The sequence below is a fragment of the Nyctibius grandis genome, chromosome 22 (assembly GCF_013368605.1).
Source record: "Nyctibius grandis isolate bNycGra1 chromosome 22, bNycGra1.pri, whole genome shotgun sequence".
NCBI classification, from domain to species: Eukaryota; Metazoa; Chordata; class Aves; order Nyctibiiformes; family Nyctibiidae; genus Nyctibius; species Nyctibius grandis.
Window position 1 is genome coordinate 5,417,980 of NC_090679.1, and position 19,223 is coordinate 5,437,202.

Genomic DNA, 19,223 nt, shown 5'->3' on the forward strand with positions numbered 1-19,223 from the left:
AGGAGAGAATGTGAGAGGGGAGCTTTAGCAGCAGGGGACATCACCCACAGCTGCTGGAGGAGGTGAAGACCTCAGTGTGGAGAAGCAGCAGGGAAGGACTAAGAATAGGATGGCATGTAAACACCAGATCTAAAAAAATAATGTCCAAGTGGCCTCAATGCTTGGCCAGGGACAGTCATGAGGCTCCAAGTGTGTCTGTGCCCCCCGTGTGGTGTGAGTGTGAGGGGTGGCCTCACCACAAAACCCCTGTTACTGCTCTGGCGGATTTTTGCAGGGGTGAGTGCTGAAGCAGACCGAGGGGTACTTTGGGTTCCTAGTTTCAAATCACACATTGTGTCGAGGCAGAGGGTGAACTCTGCAGCTGCTGAAAGCTGGTCTTGTCCTGTTGGGATCAGTGATGTTGTCCCAGGTTCCAGCAGCAAAGGAGCTTGCCTGAAGGTAACTTCAGTATAAATCCCAAATAATGTTTCTGCTGGTTGCACGGAGGGATCACAGGGCTGGATCTCTCTTACAGCTGGGGCCTGATTATCCTCTTTCCTACACTCATGAAACTCCACCGCCTTCAGCAGAGCCATTCCTGGAGCTCCTGTGTGAGACTGAAAGGAGATTAAGTGCCCAGCAGTGCCTCCTATTCCTCCTGTGTCTCGCACCTTTGTTAAGACCTTGCATTTCAAACCTTTTTAGCCGGTGGGAGGCAAATCAAAGCTGTTAGGTTTTAGCCGGTGACAATGGTGGGGTGCTGCGCGGTGCGCCCAGCCCCTCGCCTTTGTGCCACGTTTGCTCAGCGGTGATTCTTGCCTTTATTTCGTTGCTTCTGCATCTGCATTTGTAACCCTTTTTTTTTTTTTTTTCAAGTTAAGTTTCTGACTGGTGACTCATTAGGAGTAAATAGGCAAAAGGATAATGACTTTACACCGACTAATTTGGGGGTGCTAACAAGCAAATGTAAGAGCTGGGTAAATTGTTCCACCTAGGAGGACTGGAGGAGGGGAGACAAAAAGCATTGCAAAGAAACTGCACTTTTGTTTCTAGCTGCTAGCCTCGGTGGTGCTTGCAGCCATAGTTTGGGTGAACATTTGACTGTCACCATTGCTGTAACCTGTTTTGATCTTCACCAGGATTTTCTAGCGCTGGAACTGTTAGACCTGTGTGGGCACGAGAAGCCGATATCCTAATTAGAAGATGCTAAATATGTTCTCTCAGAAACGAGGTGCCCGTTACAGTGGCTGGTGGAACAAACCCTTCTGCCTGCGGCATATGTGAGTGCAGGGCGGTGGATGAGTCAGGACGCGTGTCGCTGCCGGTGCTGGCGTGCTGCTCTTGGAAGGGGAGTTAGAGACATGTCGTAGCTGTACTATAGCTAGTATGGGTACGGACAGCAGCAAACATCAGCCATGTGGGATGCCCGCTAGGTAAATGTGAATCAGTGTGGCTGCAGGGACAGCAGAGGCTCATGGTCATGGCCATGGGCAGCTCACTCCTGATGAGGTCTGTTCTCAGTTTTGCTGGTGCTGGGGCCCAAGTCAGCCGCAGATGTGTCTCTCCAGCGACATCTCTGACGCAGTGACCACGCACCCTTAGGTACACTTAAATCAAGACAGGGATGTCAGCTTTCTCGGGAGGAGGAACCTGTTGCAGGGGAGCTGGAGCACAGCTAAGGAGAGATGGTCTCTAGCCCTGATGGTCCTGCTCTGAGCAGAGGGTTGAGCTGGATGACCTCTGGAGAGCCTTCCCAGCCTAATTTTATGATTTGGTGAGTCTTTCAACATGGATTGTCAGAACAGAACTGGCAGGTAGTCATCAATGATCCGTTGCTTGGAAGGCAGTGATTCTTCTTTGGGTGCATTCAGTGGGACCCTTAGGAAGTGTCTTGTCGTGGTTTGTCCCTCCCTTTTCTCCCTGTGATTTTTGTATTGAGATTTTTAAGGATTTATATTATTTTTAAAAAATTGGATATAGGCAAAGTTTTCCATTCTACTGCTTTAGTCCTTCTGCCCTATCCCTCAGCTTGGGGTGACCCACTGACATGTGTAAAGATGATACCATCTGCACAAGGGTTGTATAATCTGTAGTTTATCTTAAAAGGTGTGTGCTGCGGAGTGGAGAGGCACACTTTGTACCAGTGCAATAACCAGTTACCATCTCTGCTCCTTTCTGGACATGAATCCAGTCTACTGTGTACTTTGAATGGAAGGAAGGAGTCCCCAATCCTGCTGTATCCGATGCCAGGCTTTCTTTCACCAGCTCCCGCGCTGCGGCTGTGACTTCCAGCCTCACTCCTCCTCCTCAGGGCCTGACCTAGCTGCAGCCAATATCTGTCTCTCAGCAGGAGGAATCTGAGGAAACGCAGCAAACTTGAGCTCCTGGGGCTAAATTGTTGTGCTCTGTAACAGCAAACTGTGTTGAACTAATTGACAACCAGCTTTAAACGTACCCCGATCAAGCAAATACATTGATTTATTTTTTCCTCTCTTACCAAGTGCTAAGCGGCTTCCAGCTTGGTTTCCTCCCCAAGAACTGGATAACTCATCTATTGTGTAGTAAAACTGATGGGCAGTTTTGACCTCTCTACAATCCTTTCAGTATGCTGAGGGAGTTTCTTATACTCTTATGAATGTTTGACCACTTAAAAAAAGCAAAACAAAAAAAAAAGCCCAACCCTAAACCACACACACCAACAAAAGATGATCCATTTTCTCTGGATGTCTTTGAAAGAAGCTTAGTTTGGAGACAGACTGGAGAGAAAGGCTATTGATTTTGTTTGACCTCCAAACAGACTGCGGTCAGTATATTTTCCCTGTTGGAAGCGGTTCAGGGCTCTGAATTTCCATGTCAGCGTTTGTATTCTGAAGTGCACTGGAGCTTTTGCTGCTTCTTCAATAAATAACAAGCTGTAGGGAAAGGTAATGCTGGTATACATGAGTTTCCCTCTGGATCTGCCCTTCCTTTCTTTTTCTTTCCTATGTAACTCGGTGGTGTTGCTGATTAAGCATTTACACGTCCTTTTCCCTGAACGTCATGCAGGTTAGCGGCTTCAGCTGGGACTACAAGCAACAGTTTTGTGATCCCTGTCTTGCTTTTTCCAGTGCTGAACCAGGTCCTTTCCCAGCCTCTTCCCTGCACCAGCACCCGTTGCCATACCAGCACCCATTGCTGTACCTGGCACAAGGAGAGAGACGCCATCATGTATGCAGTAATAAACCCTCTAAAAAATACCATCCCCTCTTCTACCCTGATTATTCTTGACCTTTACATAGGAAAGCCTTCCTGATTTGCACTTAGTCTCCTGCAGTGAAACAGGATATTCTGTTTGGTGACTCCTGTAGTAACACTCCGCTCCGTACAGGTTTGCGTCGTTTTGTAGGTGTTCTTGTAAAACGGCTTGTGACAACTGACGTGCCTTTTCTCTGGCCATCGCCTATCAAAGAGTGGCTTCAAGGGATGCAAATACCTGTAGGATGTGTTGATTGTCAGGTTGCTAAATGAACTTCTCCGAGCTCCTTTGAGTCGAGCAGCACCCGTCGGCATCTCTCTGTGCTGAGGTGTTGACTGCGTTATCTCCTCCCAATTTAACAGTAATGTTTCACACGGTGTGGTTTTGGATTGTGTGCTTCCACCCGCTTTGCTGCAAATTCAACATGGCAAGTTTGCTGCTGTGGGTACATCAAAGGGTAGCCAGATAAACCTGCCATGATGTGATCAGGCTGTAGGTAGAGGGTCGCTGGTGCTGGGTACCAGTTGCTGAGCTCCCCTGTTGGCTTTGGCAGCAGGAGCTTCATTTCTAACCCACATGGAGAGACGTTCCTCTTGGTCCTAATGCTGACGCCCTTTTTAGAGAAGGGGTTGATCTTCGTTGCCACTGCCAGCCTCACGTCTGCTTCTAGCTGTGTTTTGGGTCAGGGTGGAGGCTGCTGGTGCGGATGTGTGAGAGCCTGCGGCATATGTGGTCTGCTGACAATTATACAGTGTCAATTTGTAACGTAAGCGCTTAATTTCCCAGAGAGTAACAGCCCACTGCATCCCTGAAAAATAATGAATGGTGGAAGATGTATTTGCACAGCCTGTGCCAAGCCAAGCTGAGGTTGCAGCCTGTGCTGGCGTGTGTAACTCCAGTGACTCCCTGGAGCAGGACTTTAAGGGTTCCCCAGAACCTTTTTGTGCTGTCTTTAGCCCAACCCCCCCTCTCTCTACATCTGAATATTCAATTACATTAACCCTTTGCAAATGGCTCAGCAAACACCTCCAAGAGTGGTGAGAGAGAGGGACATGTGACTGTTAAACCTCTGCACAAACGTGAAGGCAAGGAGCCAATGGAGGGAGGTTGTGGGAGGTGAGGGACTTGCTCCCAGCGATCCCCCAGCCCCGGGCAGGGTGTGAGCCTGCCCAGCAGAGCCCAGCACTGTTTGCTCTGCGCATCCCCATGGCTGGAGCTGCTGGAGGTGGGTCCCACAGCGGCTGCCTGCCAGCCTCCCCAGCTGCCCAGCCACGTTGGGTGCTCATGTCTACCTACTACTTGTCTTGGGAGTAAGTAGCCCTAGTGTTGCAGGCTGAGAACAGACTGGTCTGTTTAGGTATTACCCACCTCAAGGCTGTCATGAACATATGTTAATTAATAAGCAGAAAGTTTTGCCAGAGCCTTGAGCAGTGGGTGATGTATCAGTAAAACATGTCACTGGAAACGTAGGTGATCACTGGGAAAGCAGCAATGCTCTATGTTACCCTATTCCCATGGCTTCCATAGGTGATCTCCAGTACATTGTGGTGATCGATCAGGAAGATAAGTTTCTTGTTAATGGTCTAAATAAAAAAACTAAGCAGGCGTAGAAAAGCAAAGATGTCCTTGTGTTTTAAGCGCCTGTAATCTGTTTCTAAGAGCTGGGTACCAAAATATCCCTTTGATTCTCAAAGGTAATTGTACCTCTTAATTAGCTGGAGAAAAAAAACCCACACAGCCTGAGATCTTGCTATATAAATTATAATTAACCCCTTGGCACTGGAAGTTGAGATTTCCTGCCCCCGAGCACAAATGCAAAACGCATTAGCAGCACTTAACGTCAGGCACTCTCGCCCACCGCAGCCGAGGGGTCAGCTTGCTACCCCATAAATACTGCTGCGCTCCAAGCCCGGTAGGAACATGGCAGGGAAGCCGCGGAAACCCGAGGGGGAAGCACTAAATATACCATGTGAGGATGTTTGACCTGCTTTTTTTTCTGAGCTGCAAATGCCCCAGCAGGAAGGACAACACAGAAAAAAAAAAAAAAAACCACCAACCCAAACCCTGGTGCAGAGACGGGAGCGAGGAGAGGGCCGCTTCCTGGCGAGCGGTTTTGTTAGCCGACATGGCTGGTTGCCTCACCGTGAGAAGGGCTCTCGGCGCTCCGGCCTCGCGCACCTCCAGCGGGATAATTGTCTGGTGCCAGACACACTTGGCTGTGCCTGTTGTGTGCAGAGCGCGGGGCAGGGGCTGGCCACCCACTGCTGCCATTCACCAGCATCCTGCTTTTTTTTTGTCTCCTTTTCATTCGCGCCTGTTGGGGGATGAGCTTTAACTCCTCACACCGGAGGTGGACCTGCGGTGGAGCTGGAGGTCGGGGCAGCTGGAGGCGGGGAGGAGGGCGGCATGGCGGCGGCTGTGGGAGGCTGGAGGCTGGCCTGAGCCTGCCCGCACCTGTGGCCCTTCCCTTCCCGCTCCTCTCATCTACAGAGGGGTCTCTTCATGACCTCGGTGGAGGGCCAGGCCTGGTGGGCACCTGGATGTAGGGAAAGCCATCTGCTTTCCCCACCAGGAGCTTGCACAGAAGCTCCTTAGTTCAGGTTAGCCGGTTCCTTTGCTCCTTTGGGGTCCCCCGATGGAGAAATGACTCTTCTGCCATGGGTCAGTCCCAGGGTGGCTGCAACTCTGCACTGGACTACAAAGCCCTTGCAGATAAGGTGTGGTTTGCCAAGGGCTGTCTCTTGCCCCATGGGCTGTGTGGTGTTTCCTTGGGCTCCCTCGTGGCGGTGGCTCTGGCGGTGAGGGGTGTCGTGGGCGCCGGCAGCACCTCCGGCAGCAGCAGTGGTTGGCTGAGCTCGGGTGGTGGCAGCAAGTGTGGGGTGACATGGCCACCCTGGCAGGTTTCTAAGGTGGATTTGTCCTCCTGTGGCGAAGGTGAGGGGCAGCCCTGCTCCTTGGGCTTGGCACGGAGATGTGGCCGTCAGGACTGCCTGCAAATGTTTCAAGTCTGCTGTGTATAAAGAGCAGTGGGGAATTTCCTTCTGTCTGCTCCAAAGACTGTAGCGGGAGATAAAATAGGAGAGTAACAAGGTGTCCCGGCGGGGAGGAGGGACGGGCTCAGTGGCATAGGGTAGCGAGGGCTGGAAGGAGGGTTTGTCCTTTGGGTTTTGTCCTTTGTCAGTATGTCTGAAGATTTTTCAAGTGAATTATGTGCTAATTAAAGAGCTGGCCGAAGAGCTCTCCAAGATAAATGAGCTCTGTCTACCCGTGTTAGGACGGGTACAGGCTGGACACCTACAGCAGCGACATCACCTGCCAGCATGGCACCCACCGCCTCGAGGGACCGTCCCCTGTGCAGGTCCACGGGGCCAGCCCCCAGGGTGTGGGGAGGAGGGGAGGATGCTCTAGCGCAGGGAGGAGAGAAAAGGGCTAAGAAAATTTTGGATGGAAACACGGGGCTGAGCCTGAGCTTTATGGATGACCTGGGTCTCTAGATAAACTGAAACTGGGATAAGTAACAAATAATATAATACAGATTTTATGCTGTCAGCGCTCATTCTTTACACCCAGAATACCCCAAAATAAGCTTTGCTGCTCTTGTTTATAACGCCATAGATGAGGACTGGCTTAGTTCTGTACTCTATTTACTTTTTATATTAAGATTTAACAAGGGATCTCCTTTTCTTAATCCAAACGCTTATGGTTTGAATGCAGAATTATATTTGAGATTTTTAAAGTACCTTTATTAAAACATAAAACTTAATTTTACAGTTCTGACAGGTCTTATTTAAATACCCAATGCCAGATGCCTTTTGTCCCAAATGACTCTAGGAAAAAAAAAAGAGACTTTTAAAACTTCTCATGCAATTAAAATGCAATAAAAAGGCAAGTAAATAGTCTTACCTATGCTGTGGACTGGGGGTAATAGTTTAACTCCCATGATTAATGTGTTTCCAAAAATAAATATATGAAACCAAAGGTGCTAAAGGCAGAGTTAATGTGATATCTGATTTTCTGTTATTTCTGTTGCTGCTGCTCTGAGAATAGTTGAAAGAAGTGTGCTATGTCTGTAGGGAGAGACCTTTTCAAAGGGGCTGATGCAGAGGAGCCTTCTCCGAGGTGCTTCTCCTGAGGGACTCACTGTGGCTGCAGTTGGTTCCAGAGGATGCGTGTCCCCAGCTGCCACAGAAGATCAGTTCTTGTCCACCTCTTTCAACCCTTACCCAAAAATAGTCACACTCTCATATTCTTACCTAAGTGACAATTTTTTATACTTCATTTAATAATACATTATCTTTTATTTGGCACAAGTGAGCGTCAGCAGCACAAGCATTAAAAAGTGAGATATCTTTGAAATTGTGTTTGCATCCATGTGTAAGAGCAAACCCTGGTTAAAGTCTTAAAACATAGACAAATTTTCCCCATGTGCCAGAACATTTTTTCTAGTAGGTTGTGCTGCTGCCTCTGCTCCTCTGGGTTCCAGAGCCACAAGGATCCCATTGACAATACCGGAGCATGCTGCAATTTTATTTTGAACGTATTTTTCACTTGCTGGAAAAATGGAAAGTTACAATAAGTCCCTTTTAAAAAAATGCATGAGCATGCTTATATTCCTATCCATACAATTACTTGTCATACTTTCAACTTCTACTGGCACAGAATAAGAAACCTGCTCGGTAGAACTTAGCATCTTCGTGTATCAGGCACGGCTGATAATCAACTAACACTACAAATGCTTTATGCGTTTCTCCTGATTAGCCCCGTTCTGGAGCACTCACAAATACAACAGTGGAACCTGGATGGACTAACTTTTGGAGCATGTGAAACCATCACGGTGTTGGCATATGGGAGAGATTTATGCGTTTGGGGCTCCTCGGTAAGAGGATATTGTGGTGCTGACATCACACCTACTTCATTGCTGAGGATGAGCAGCCAACGGTTAGGTTGCCCAAGAGAGATGGGCGAGTGCTTTGGAGTAAACGTGGTCTGTCCTACGCTTCTGGCTGCAGATAAAGCAGCTCTGGAGAAGCAAGAGTACGTGGGGTTCCCATAATTGTCGTTCTCCGCTTATTGTTATTTTTGTGTACATTGGTATTTTTTTTGGGTTCAGCTGAGACTGGAAACAAGAGAGTCAAAATAACTTCAGCAGGGTTTGTTCTTGTGGTAATTCTAACCCTCTGTGGGACGGGAAGGCTTCACGCTATTTCCAGTCCCAAGAGACTCCAGTGCTTTCGATGCGTTTCAGCTAGGTGCTCAGGGCCAGGTTCTGAGGTCCTTGTCTGTTGGGCTTGACCATGTCAGTAGGAGTTTATTCAAATGAGAATGATCAAAGACATCAGGGTTTGGCCCTTTATTTTTCATTTTAGGTGCTTTTTCAAGCATAACAGAGCTTCTGAACTTTTTTTGAGGCTCATCCTTCACTAATTCCAGACTCGGAGCCTGGCAGCTTGTCAAGCAGTTTTCCTGCCTCTGTAGAAATACTGTCTACTTTAGGCTGTGTTTGGAGGCAGCAAGACACCCTGGTGAGATAGAGGAATTTCTGTGCTAACATCTTTAACGTTTCTCTTTCCAGGGCTGCTACTTAGTCATTGGGAGCGTGCAGGTGGCAAAGTTCAGCGCAGAATTTGTTCACTGCCGCTCCCTGCCCAGGCGTTTTTAAAGCACACAACCTATCGCCTCCAGTTTTACTGAGTCTTGTCTAAATAAGCTTATTCACCATGATTGAAGCAACTGCCAAAATATTTTTAGTGTCTCTTATGGTGAATTATGTATAAAACATCTTCAAGAGGCCAAGTCTGATTCCCCACTGCTTAATCCTGTTTTCTTAGATCTACAAATGGGTGCAAATGGCTCCGTGTCAGAATGACAGTATTTTACATTCATTTTTCACGTGGATAAATGATGACCAGACCCTGAGTAGTGCAGGCTTGGACCAGTAGTATGGTACTTATAATTTTCATGTTGTCCTCAGATATTTTTTTAGTTTTTTTGTTTTTCACGGATTCAGGGTTTTATTACATTTTTATTTCAGTTGGGCAAAATCTCTACGACCTACCTTGGTGTTTATTCTGGTCTTAAGTCAGCTGAACTATCAAACAGCTTTCATATGCATGGACTTATAAAAGACTTCAAATTAGCGAATTTTCATTTAAGCTTCTCCCAAGCTGTGGTAAGTAGAGTGAGTTTATAGGGACTGTGTCTGGAAGCTTTGTCATCCTTTAGGAGCCTGGGCAGTCCTGAGAAGAGTACTACTTTGCTGCAGAATCTCCTTTTTTTCCTTGATATTGCCATTCTGGCATAGGCAACACATCTCTTACAGGGTGGGGAGGCAGGCTTTCCCCGAGATGGTCCCTGAGACGCTTGGGGAACACCATCACCACCATTCCCTGGGCATGTTTTGTTAGCCACTGCTGAACTGGTGGCGGGATTTCTTGTGTGGGTGTCCCTACAGATGAGACCACTGTAATGCTGTGACAGGCTTAAATCGTGGAGGTTTCACTGGTGTGTGGGTGATATTTTATTACCCGAATATCTCGGTCTGTGCACACCGTGGGGTTAACGGCTGCGGCAGTGTGTCATGCTCGCACATCTGTCCTGGACTGGGTGCTCAGGCTGGCGGGGTTGGCACCAGCGTGGATATTTCCGCATGTCTTGGCCTCGTGTCATGTCGACGTGCCCAGTGAGCACCGACGGGATAGCTCAGCGTCCTGGAAATGGGACAGGACGCCTTCTCGGTGTTAGGTGGCTGTTTGCAGATGAGAGTGCCTGAAAGCATCTCCCGGAGACCGAAGCTCTTATCAGCTAGTGCAGAGGTGAAATCCAGAGGAAGGCGTCCCAGAGTGTGCCAGGAAGGGGGACCTTTAGCCCTTGTGTCTCTGTTAAAAGTGCTGTGATCCTGCACTTTTCTCCATCACATCCAGCCCTGGGGGCAGTTGCAGGTAGGCAGGGTGAGGAGGCAGCCCTGGGGAGGGGGAAAGCTCACACCTCCGTGTCCAAAGCCATGCTCCTGGCGTGTCCAACCACGCAGCTGGTGGCAGGGGCCGGACCCTGAAGCCATGTAGGGGTCTTTATCAGCACTCAAGGGACTTCCGATGTGTGTGAAGTCCTTTGTGTGGAAGTATTTGCAGGATCAGGTTGCTGCACTGCAAGTGCCTTTGAGGTCTTTCCTGCATTATAGATTTTCTTCTGATGTCTCCCCTGCAAATATTTAACCTGTCTGGTTCCTGAGAGCTACTGAGGCTGTTACAGGGGTGGCAGGTTGTCTCTGCAGTCTTTCCTTTGTTCGCATAGGGCCCTCGGTCCTGCTCCCCTTCCTGCCCTGAAATCAGGCATGGAGAAGTGCTGTGACTTGGCACTTGGTGTGTGTTGATGCTCTCAGGGGCTTATTGCTCCAAATCATGTCTTTTTCCCTAACTGCATGAGCTGACCGAATAAAATATATGATGTTTAAATGAGGTTTAAAAGAAAACCTCATGCAGAGAGATGGCATCTTTAAAAGCCCGGGTTGAGATGGGTGTGCTGCTCCCTGTGCGTCCCCCTGCTCTTACACCGGGTACTTCCCTTGATTGTGCAAAGTGATGGCTTAAAAAAGAAAACACCTGGAGCCTGGATCTCGGAGCTGCTCTTACCCCACCTCCCCGCGACCATCCCTTTTAATAATTTGGCATACATATCCTATGCTTGCTCAAGACAGGCTCGATGAGCTAATTGCAGAGGTATGTGGGTCAGAGCTCTGCCCTCCTGAGCACCAGCTTTATTGATTTCGGGAGTTACTCCCGATTTGCACCTGAATAATTGAGAAGGGATTTGGGTTGTATGGGTTATAACTATTTAAAATGGTACAGTTTGGAGGAGTATATGAGTGTGCAAACAAAACCAGAGGATGCAGCCTAGATTCCCTCACTTGTTCATAGGCTGTGGGCTTTATTGGACCCTCCAGATTTTACCTAATTTTGGCGTTATTCCCTCTTCATTATGTCATGGATGTGAAGTGGAGGCAGGGTCATTCTCTCCTGTGTTGTGGTCGTGTAAAGGATTCACGTGGTTTTGGAAGGGGACAGGTTGTGTTTGAACAGGTTGCAAGTATTTTAAGCGCCCTTGGCCATGATGGGCTTCACACTGCAAGATTCAGTCTTACCAGAGAGTGACTTTACTCTCCTGTCAGATGCGGGAGAAGTTTTTCAACGCTGTGAACTTCTGAAAGTGCTTTGTCTCGGTTCATAGCTTCAGAATTACTAAACTGGAAAGCTGCTCTCCATCACAAACGCTGCGGTCCCAGCCTCGGCGTATCTGTACGTCCTTCCTCTTCATTAACTGGAAATGGTTTCAAGTGCTGAGAATGGTTTCCCTGACTTCATAATTGCGTCAGAAAAATAGTGCAATCAAAGCAACAAAATCTCAGTCCCCTCTGAGAGCCTTTTCCCCAGGAAATCTCTTTTAGCTGGCCTGCTTCAAGGTGCCCGTGGGCAGTATAAGTGGCTGTAGTTTCTTTTTCTCTGCAGCTCCTTTTGTAGGATTTATACCTGCAAAAAAAACCCCAAACAAAAAAAAGCAATGGTAGATAGGCTCAAAGTATCCCGTCCTTCTGCACCTTCCTTGTGTTTTCCCCTTTATCTCTTCATTTATCTGAAACTGGCTGGTGCTTGGGCTTTTGCGATAGGTACATGTAAACCTCACGGTTCTCGGGTGCCCCATTTCTCCTTTCTTTCCCTGTGCTTCGCTGGCTCCCGTCCTCCCACTCCCAGGAAATATTTGAAAGATAATTTGGCATATTTTCTGCCACCTTCACATATCTCCCTGACTTCATGTTTTCTTAGCTGGAAGATAGCTTTTCGACGTATATATGCAATCCTTTTCACCTAGACATGTGAGGAATTCCAGTCTCTTCCAGTGGGAGTTTTCAGGAAGGTTTAGGTTAAATGGGCCAATAAGGCAAAAGCATGTAGCAGAAGATCTCACCCTCTAAAGACTTCTTTTCTCTTTAGCTTTTTTTTTCCCCCTTGGAAAATATATCAGAATATCTAGCTGTCAAAGAATTTAAACAATAATACCTGATCTGAAGGCTAGAGTGCAGGGCTTTTGAAAATAAAGATTGTAATCTCTCTATGGTGTATCCAGGGACTAATGGAGCTGGAAGGCAGGTGAAGTCCTGAGCAGCAGACTGCTGTGGGGATGCTGATCCAGCTTGGTGGGACTTATTTTACCTGAGCTCTCAATGGAAATTCCCTTGGATTTTCCTTGGCGCTTTCATTGTAGCTATAGCATCTTTATCAGAGAGACAAATGAGACAGCAAGCCAAGCTCAGCTTACATTTATTTACATCCCATTGGTGGTGACTGAGCTCTTCTCCTGTCGCGTGTGAGTGGGGTGGGAGACCTCAGCAGCTGGGCCAGCCTCCATCCCCCAGAAATTCTTGTTGCAGTGTTCAGGGCTGGGATTCATCCCACCTGATTTTAGCAAGGTCCCTATCTGGGCTCCTGAGAGAATTTAGGGAGAGAGGAGCAAATCCTCCCCCATTTAGATGCCTGTGGTAAAAAGGAGAATGACCTGCAAGGGGTGCCTGAGGCTGGAAGCCAACTGGTCATGAACCCAACCCTAAAGCCACACTGATATCTCATAGGAAAGGAGGTCAAGGATCCCTAGAAGTAAGAACACGTTTCCAGTATCTTAAGACTCAGATTGTCAGAGGTGGGTACCCGTGGGTGGCCTTAGCCTGTACTTCGGCAGCTGGGATCACAGCGGGGAGCAGACAGCATCTGCTGACCTTCCTTCCCTCTGCTCCCCACTCCTAGACATTGGGTGCAGGATGGTCTCTGGGGCTCGTGAGCCTCGTCGGGGCTCTGGGGTATGTATGCCGGTGTATTTACTGGTGTGGGTGTCGGGCTGGGTGCTTGCCCATCTGCTGCTGCTCTGTCTGCACTGCGGCACTAGCCTGGGAGGGATCTCAGCACTGGCGTAACCTTTGCAGTCCGGAGGAAAGGTGACTTCCATTTAGTTCTAAATTATGACATTATTTTATTAGATCTTTAAACTTTATTTAAATTCTTTATTTAAAAAGGGGGAGGAAGGTATCATATTTTAATTAGTAGCGGTGTCAAAGGAGACCTAGATTAATTATTTGAAATCACTCCATCCAGATGGTTTTAATTTTCACAGCAGGGAACCGGCATCTTTTTAAGGTGATATTTTTCAAATTAAAATCAGCTTGGATATTACTCACACCGGCTGCAGAGCGAGGGGGTGGGGAACGCCAGCCAGCATGCCCCGTGCTTGTCCATCTGAGTGTGGGCTGCGGGGGGACCTGCCTCGGAGAGGTGCGGGTTGCCGGCTGTCTGGCAGGACCGTGGGTCGTGGCTCTCACATTGGAGGGCTTTATCAATGTTAGCTCCTAATTTGGCTGTCTAAAACCTGTGTCTGATGTTCAGCGTTATTCTTAGCAGCTTTAGTTGCAGCACTGAGGCTGGAATGGACGAGGAATGCCTTGCAGCTTAGACGGGAACTTGCCATGTCCTGTTCTTGCCTGTGTGCAAGCTGTGAGGCCCTCACTTGACCCCTTCACTGGGTGGCCTTGGGTGGGTTTGACCCTGTAGATTTGTGGACAACTCCTTGGTGCAGTGGGTGTTGGCCATGGTTCTTGGGCCAGTCTTTGGGACCTCTTGTGCTGGCTCCATAACCTTCCCTCATGTGCGGGCTGCTGTTCTCCCTGTTTGAGGTTGACTATTAGTCTTCTCTGATGCCTTTGTTCATTTGCGGGGAAGACCTTTCACAGTCACCTCTTTAAATATAGTCCTACCTCTGGCTATTCCCTGGTTCGTTAATGCTGTGTTGCATCTGAGCAGCCTCCCTGAACTTCTTGAAGCAGTGGGCATTCACCAAGTTATACACCATCGTCCCCTTGAAGACCTATCATTGACCCTGTGCCATCCTCCCCCATCCTGGCTTTGCTCATCTTTATGTCCTTACTGTGATGGGATCTTTCTGGTTTGCATGGCCCTTCCTCACTGAAGCGTGTGGGTAGTCGCTGCTTCGATACCACCGTGGCAGGTGTGGAGGGAAAGCACCCGGCTGTCGCTGGCAAGCTGCTCTCTATTGCAGATACCCAAACCCGTGGTGTGTTTCTGAAAGACTTAGATAAATATCCATATTTATGCGTGATTGCAAGTAATATACTGCTATAATACAGGCATTATCTCACTTGCTGTCAGAAAGAAGTTATTCTTTAAATATCCCCTGAGGTAACAGGTTTAACAAATATATCTACATAAATGTAAACAGCTAGTAACTGGAAAACCCCGAACTTGCACATGTGACTGAGCTGCAAAGGGAAAAACTCCGTTTAGGGCCCTTGTGAGTTAAAGGTTTGTGATTATTTGCACTGCTGCAGAAGCCAAAAGCTGACTTTACAAGTGGGAAAAATATTAATGTGCTTAAATGAAACAAACTCCTATTTCTATCCCCATGGTAAATCCTCACAGTGAACATATTTGCTCTTAGAGGGTTTTAAAGTTTGAAATATGAATGCCAAAAAGAATGTGACTTTTTGCAGCACAGATCAACATTCTCCAGAGTTTGGCAAAAGCTGTGTTGCTACGGTAAGGCTCGGGTCTTACAAGCGTGAGTATTTCCAGAGCAGGACCGTGGATTTGCACTTGCTGACACTTACACATTCTTGCATTGTGTTTCGGCCATGTCTCCTTTCTCCCCCTCTGTATCGGAGATGGATCTGAACCAAAATGTCCAGTCTGCCTGTTCCTGCCTCTCCAGGGAAATTCCTGGAATCCGAACCTCGAGCATGACTGGAATTCGTGTTTAGATCAGAGATGGAATAAAACAGGGAATTTGGATGTGTCTAGGTTTTTGAGATGATGAGGGCACGCTACATATCTGGGTGGCAGATCGGCCACTTCTGCAAATACAATTGTGTCGGGGCAGGTGGTTTATGAAGATGCAGCAGAAATCTGTCCTCTACCATGGCTCCTGGCAGTGCTGCAAACCAGCTCTGGCCTCAATAAACATGCGAAGCACTATGAGATTGGCTGTATTTCTCCCAGCTAGAGCAGGAGTCATGGACCTGGACTGTCAGAAAGCAATTAGGGACCTCCTGGGAACATAGCTAGACACACAGGGGGTGTCTGCAGGGCTGGTGTTCATCAGAAAGAATGAGCAGCACCAAATTTCTCCCCCACTAGCTGTTGCGGTGATCTTCAGGAAATCACTGCGATGTTTTGCACCATGAGCATGTGGCTGGACCACTTCTGTGAAGTGTTTGAGGGCTGCTGGCTGTGGGGAAAGGATTTTCATTCTTGTCCGACTGATCTTTTATTTTCATGTGAATAAAATCCATGTTCTTACCCTCTGAGAACCCTCCTGTAGCGTGAAGGAGAGCACCTAGCTTTATATTGCTGATGGGGTGGTGGGGTTGATGTGGACTGATGGAGCACATGTGTGTATATGCATATTCTGTGCTAAACTGGTGTGAAATCTGGAGCATCCGCACAGGAGTCAGTGGAGACGTGCCAGACCTGCATGTGTGACCAAGCCTGGAGCTGAGCCCCTGGGGGGTTCCTTGGGCTGTTCCCTTGCAGAGCATCCCAGCGTGGTGCGGTTCAGGTAGAGGTAATAGGACAATGCGCTGATGAGCTTTGCACACCCTGACTTCATAGGACCACATTGGTAAATGCTTTTTTTCTTTTTTCCTTTACAAGCCCAGCTTCTAGTGGAAACAGACACTTTTGGCAGTCAAGTCCGGATCAAAGGGAAGGAGACAGACTTCTACCTTTGCATGAACAGGAAAGGCAAGCTAGTGGGGAAGGTAAGTGGTTCCTATTAATTCATTTGTAACATGAGTGTTACCTTCAGCAGCCTCCTCAAGGCTGTAATGATGTGTTGGAGCTTCGCCTGTCAGCCTCAAATGAAAAGCAGGACGGAGGGGATGTGGGGTTTGGGAGGCAGCCCGTGCCCTGCCGAGCCCTCCCCCGCGTCCATCAAATGGAGCTCTGCAGCCAGCCCTGGGGTTCTGTGGTGATGCTTCGGATGCGGATGGGTTTGAGCTTTACAGATGCGTTAAATTGACGTGAGATGTCATCTCGGCATCCCAGTGCCGTGGCCACCTCCACAATAACTTCGTTACTTGGTCTTTCTTTGGAGGGCAGTGCTGGGGAGGTTAGTGCTGGGGAGGCAGGCAACGTGAGGCTCCTTCCCGTGGTGAGCCAGGGGATGGTGTGGCAGAGCTAATACTGGAATCCGAATGTCGTACTGGGGCTGGGCCTCACGGTTCTAGCGTTACAGGAATATTTTATTACTTTGGATCCCCCGCACAATGGAAGCATGTAACGAATTACAGCGTGTTCACCCATCTAGCTTAACTGCTTTGCTGAAGTCATAGGTTTTATGTATTAGCTTGTTTTTGTAACTTAGGCAGTTCTTCTGTTTTGTTGGCGAGCCTAGAAGCTTGCTAACCAGGCAGGAGCTTGCTCAAAGCTGAAATAGCACCAAAAAAATAAATATAAAATAAAATATCTCAGCCTTCAAAGGCCCCCTCCTGCTCTGCCCGCACTTTGCACCACCAGGAATTAAAATCTGGCATCTCTGTGGCTGTGAAAAGGGGAAGCTGAGTTTTGTTTTGAGTCAACACAGCAAAAGCCACGCTCCCAAACAGAAACCAGAAACCAAATTGCTCTGATGAAACATTATTTACTTTTGTGGTCCCGAGAGTGACACTTGCGGGACAAGCGCCATCCCCAGAGGATCCCTCCTGCCACGCTGGTTTTCCTCGCGAGCCGTGCAGATGCTTCTGTCGAGACCGAGCCCAGATCTTCCTCCGGCGGCCCACTGCCGAGCTGCTTTGGCAATGCAGGCAGCGTCCAGGACGCTGCTCGAAATCAGTGGGGACTTGGAAATGGGTGCTCTGGGAGGACTGGACCAAAGCAGCCGGTTCTCTGTGCTTCCTGCACTTCTGCGGTGCAATTACTGCTCTGAACCAGGCACCATTGTTTGATCTTGGACATTAGTTTTTTAACAAACCTCCCTGGATACACATGGATGCTTTTGAATATTGCACTGAACCCAAATCTGGCCTTTGGTTTTTTTTTTTTTTGGCCTTAATTTTCCATCCTTTAAATGTGATAATAGCATTTTTCCCTGAAATGTTACAAGGATAATTTTGTTACTGTTAATGAGGTGCTGATGCGATGGTAATGGAGACCTTAGAAGCATCCAAATTAGATGGGGTAAAAGGCACATGAAGTCTTACCTAGACCTTACTTCGGGGTGGATCAGCGGTGGTACATGGTGCAGCCACGTCCTTTCCTGGTCTGCGCTGCGTGTCCAGGAGCCTCCTGGAAAAGTCAGAGGCTGCATTTCAAAACATATAGTATATTTTGGCAAGGTTCATCCCTTGATTTGGCCCACTGGGCACCAAGGCAGGACGGTTCTTTAGCTTGTTACCTTTCATGCAGCATAAAGCTTTTGGTTTCTTTCTTGATGTGTTTTTCATAATGTTAAGTTGGCAAATGGTTTGTTATAAAAAAATACTAAATCTATTCTTGTAAATATGAGCCTTCCCACCCCAGATTGCTGACAAGTTCATAAACCAGCCGACCTGAGCAGGAGGGGGTACGGAGCATGGCGTTTGGAAGGAAAATGTTCCAGACGCGTTGCCCATATTAACAGCTTCTCATGAGCAAAAAAAGAAAATAATAGCATGTCTTCTTGATACCAGTGTGGTTTTAATTAGTATCATAGTTTCAGCTCTTTTTGTGGAAAGAGTTTGAGGGAATGCTTTTTAGCCTGAATGCTCTAAACAGCTAGTAAACCCCAAGGAAAACGTTAGATAAAAGTTACGCCTGGGCTTATACAAATATTTAAGTTCAGTCTGGGGGTGGAAGGGAATGGAACCCATAAACTGATTGTTTCACGGTCGCCCCAGTGTGTTCATTTGGCAAGAGAGGAGCCATGGGACCAACCCGGGTCTTTTTCTCTGCTCATTTCCTATTGCCTTACACTGCATAATCCCTAACAATACCAGCATATGCCATCTGGCTTTGTTCTCCTCCTCAGTCAGCAGTTTTGGATCCCCCCCAGTTGAAAACCTGCTTTAAATTTAGTCCTTTTTGTTTCCCATAATCACCTACAAAGGGTATTACAGACCGGAGCAGGTTGTTGTTCTCAGCTGGAACTGGTGACGCGTGCAGGAGCTCCGGAGCCAGGGCTTGCTCCCCACGTCGGAGCCCGTTGTGTTGCAGGCCAACAGACTAACCCACGGGGCTGAGACAAGCAGCATTTGTGTCTTTTTATTTATTTATCAGAAATTGCACCTACACCAGCGTTTCTGAGCAGAAACCATCTGATGGAGCTTTCTCAGGAGCCCCAAACCTTGTGTTTTTTCCCCTTGCTTGGTTGTTACTGCATGTGTGTTCCTGGCCAACATTGGCCAAAGGGCTCGGAGGTGTTTTGGGCAGGCTTCTACCATTATTTATTGTCACAGCATGCAGCTGCTGAGGTCACCAACGCTCTACGTGCTGCTTATGAAAACTGGAGACAGGGCAGGTGTTGTACAGGGAGTGACTTTTCTGTTAAAGGCGACCAGCGCTGGGGGAGAACAAATTGGATTGAGTTTCTTCGTTGATTCTTGGTGTTATGTTGAAGGCCCAAGAAAGACTTAATTTTATTTTTTTCCTTCTGACCGTATTTTTTTTTGCCTGTGGGTTTTTGGTGCCTCTATGTATACACACACAGAAATTGTAGGTCCTGAGTTTTCTGGTTTTGCTGAAGTCTTCTATGGACCGTTGAGCTTTATGGTGGAGTTATATTACGAGGCGAGAGATTAAAATATGAAAACTCAGAACAGGAATACTAGCTGCTTTTGTTAAAAACTTTTTTGTCTTTTATTAAAATTATTTTAACTGTTTATTTATCTCAGGCTTCTTACAAACAGCGGGGAGAAGGGGGCTTGGAAAGGTTCAGCTCTCCTTCCAAGGAGAAGCACAAATGACTTGCCCACTTGTGACAA

The 19,223-nt window shown here is 47.8% G+C and overlaps 1 protein-coding gene across 1 annotated transcript in view; it reads left to right on the forward strand.

Moving 5' to 3' along the window:
* The window catches only part of FGF18 (fibroblast growth factor 18), a 72,986-nt gene that overhangs the window by 38,148 nt on the left and 15,615 nt on the right, over positions 1-19,223 (forward strand). Inside the window, exon 4 of the mRNA XM_068417248.1 lies at positions 15,919-16,025. Coding sequence (XP_068273349.1) covers positions 15,919-16,025 — 107 coding nt within the window. The remainder of the gene's footprint in view (positions 1-15,918; positions 16,026-19,223) is intronic.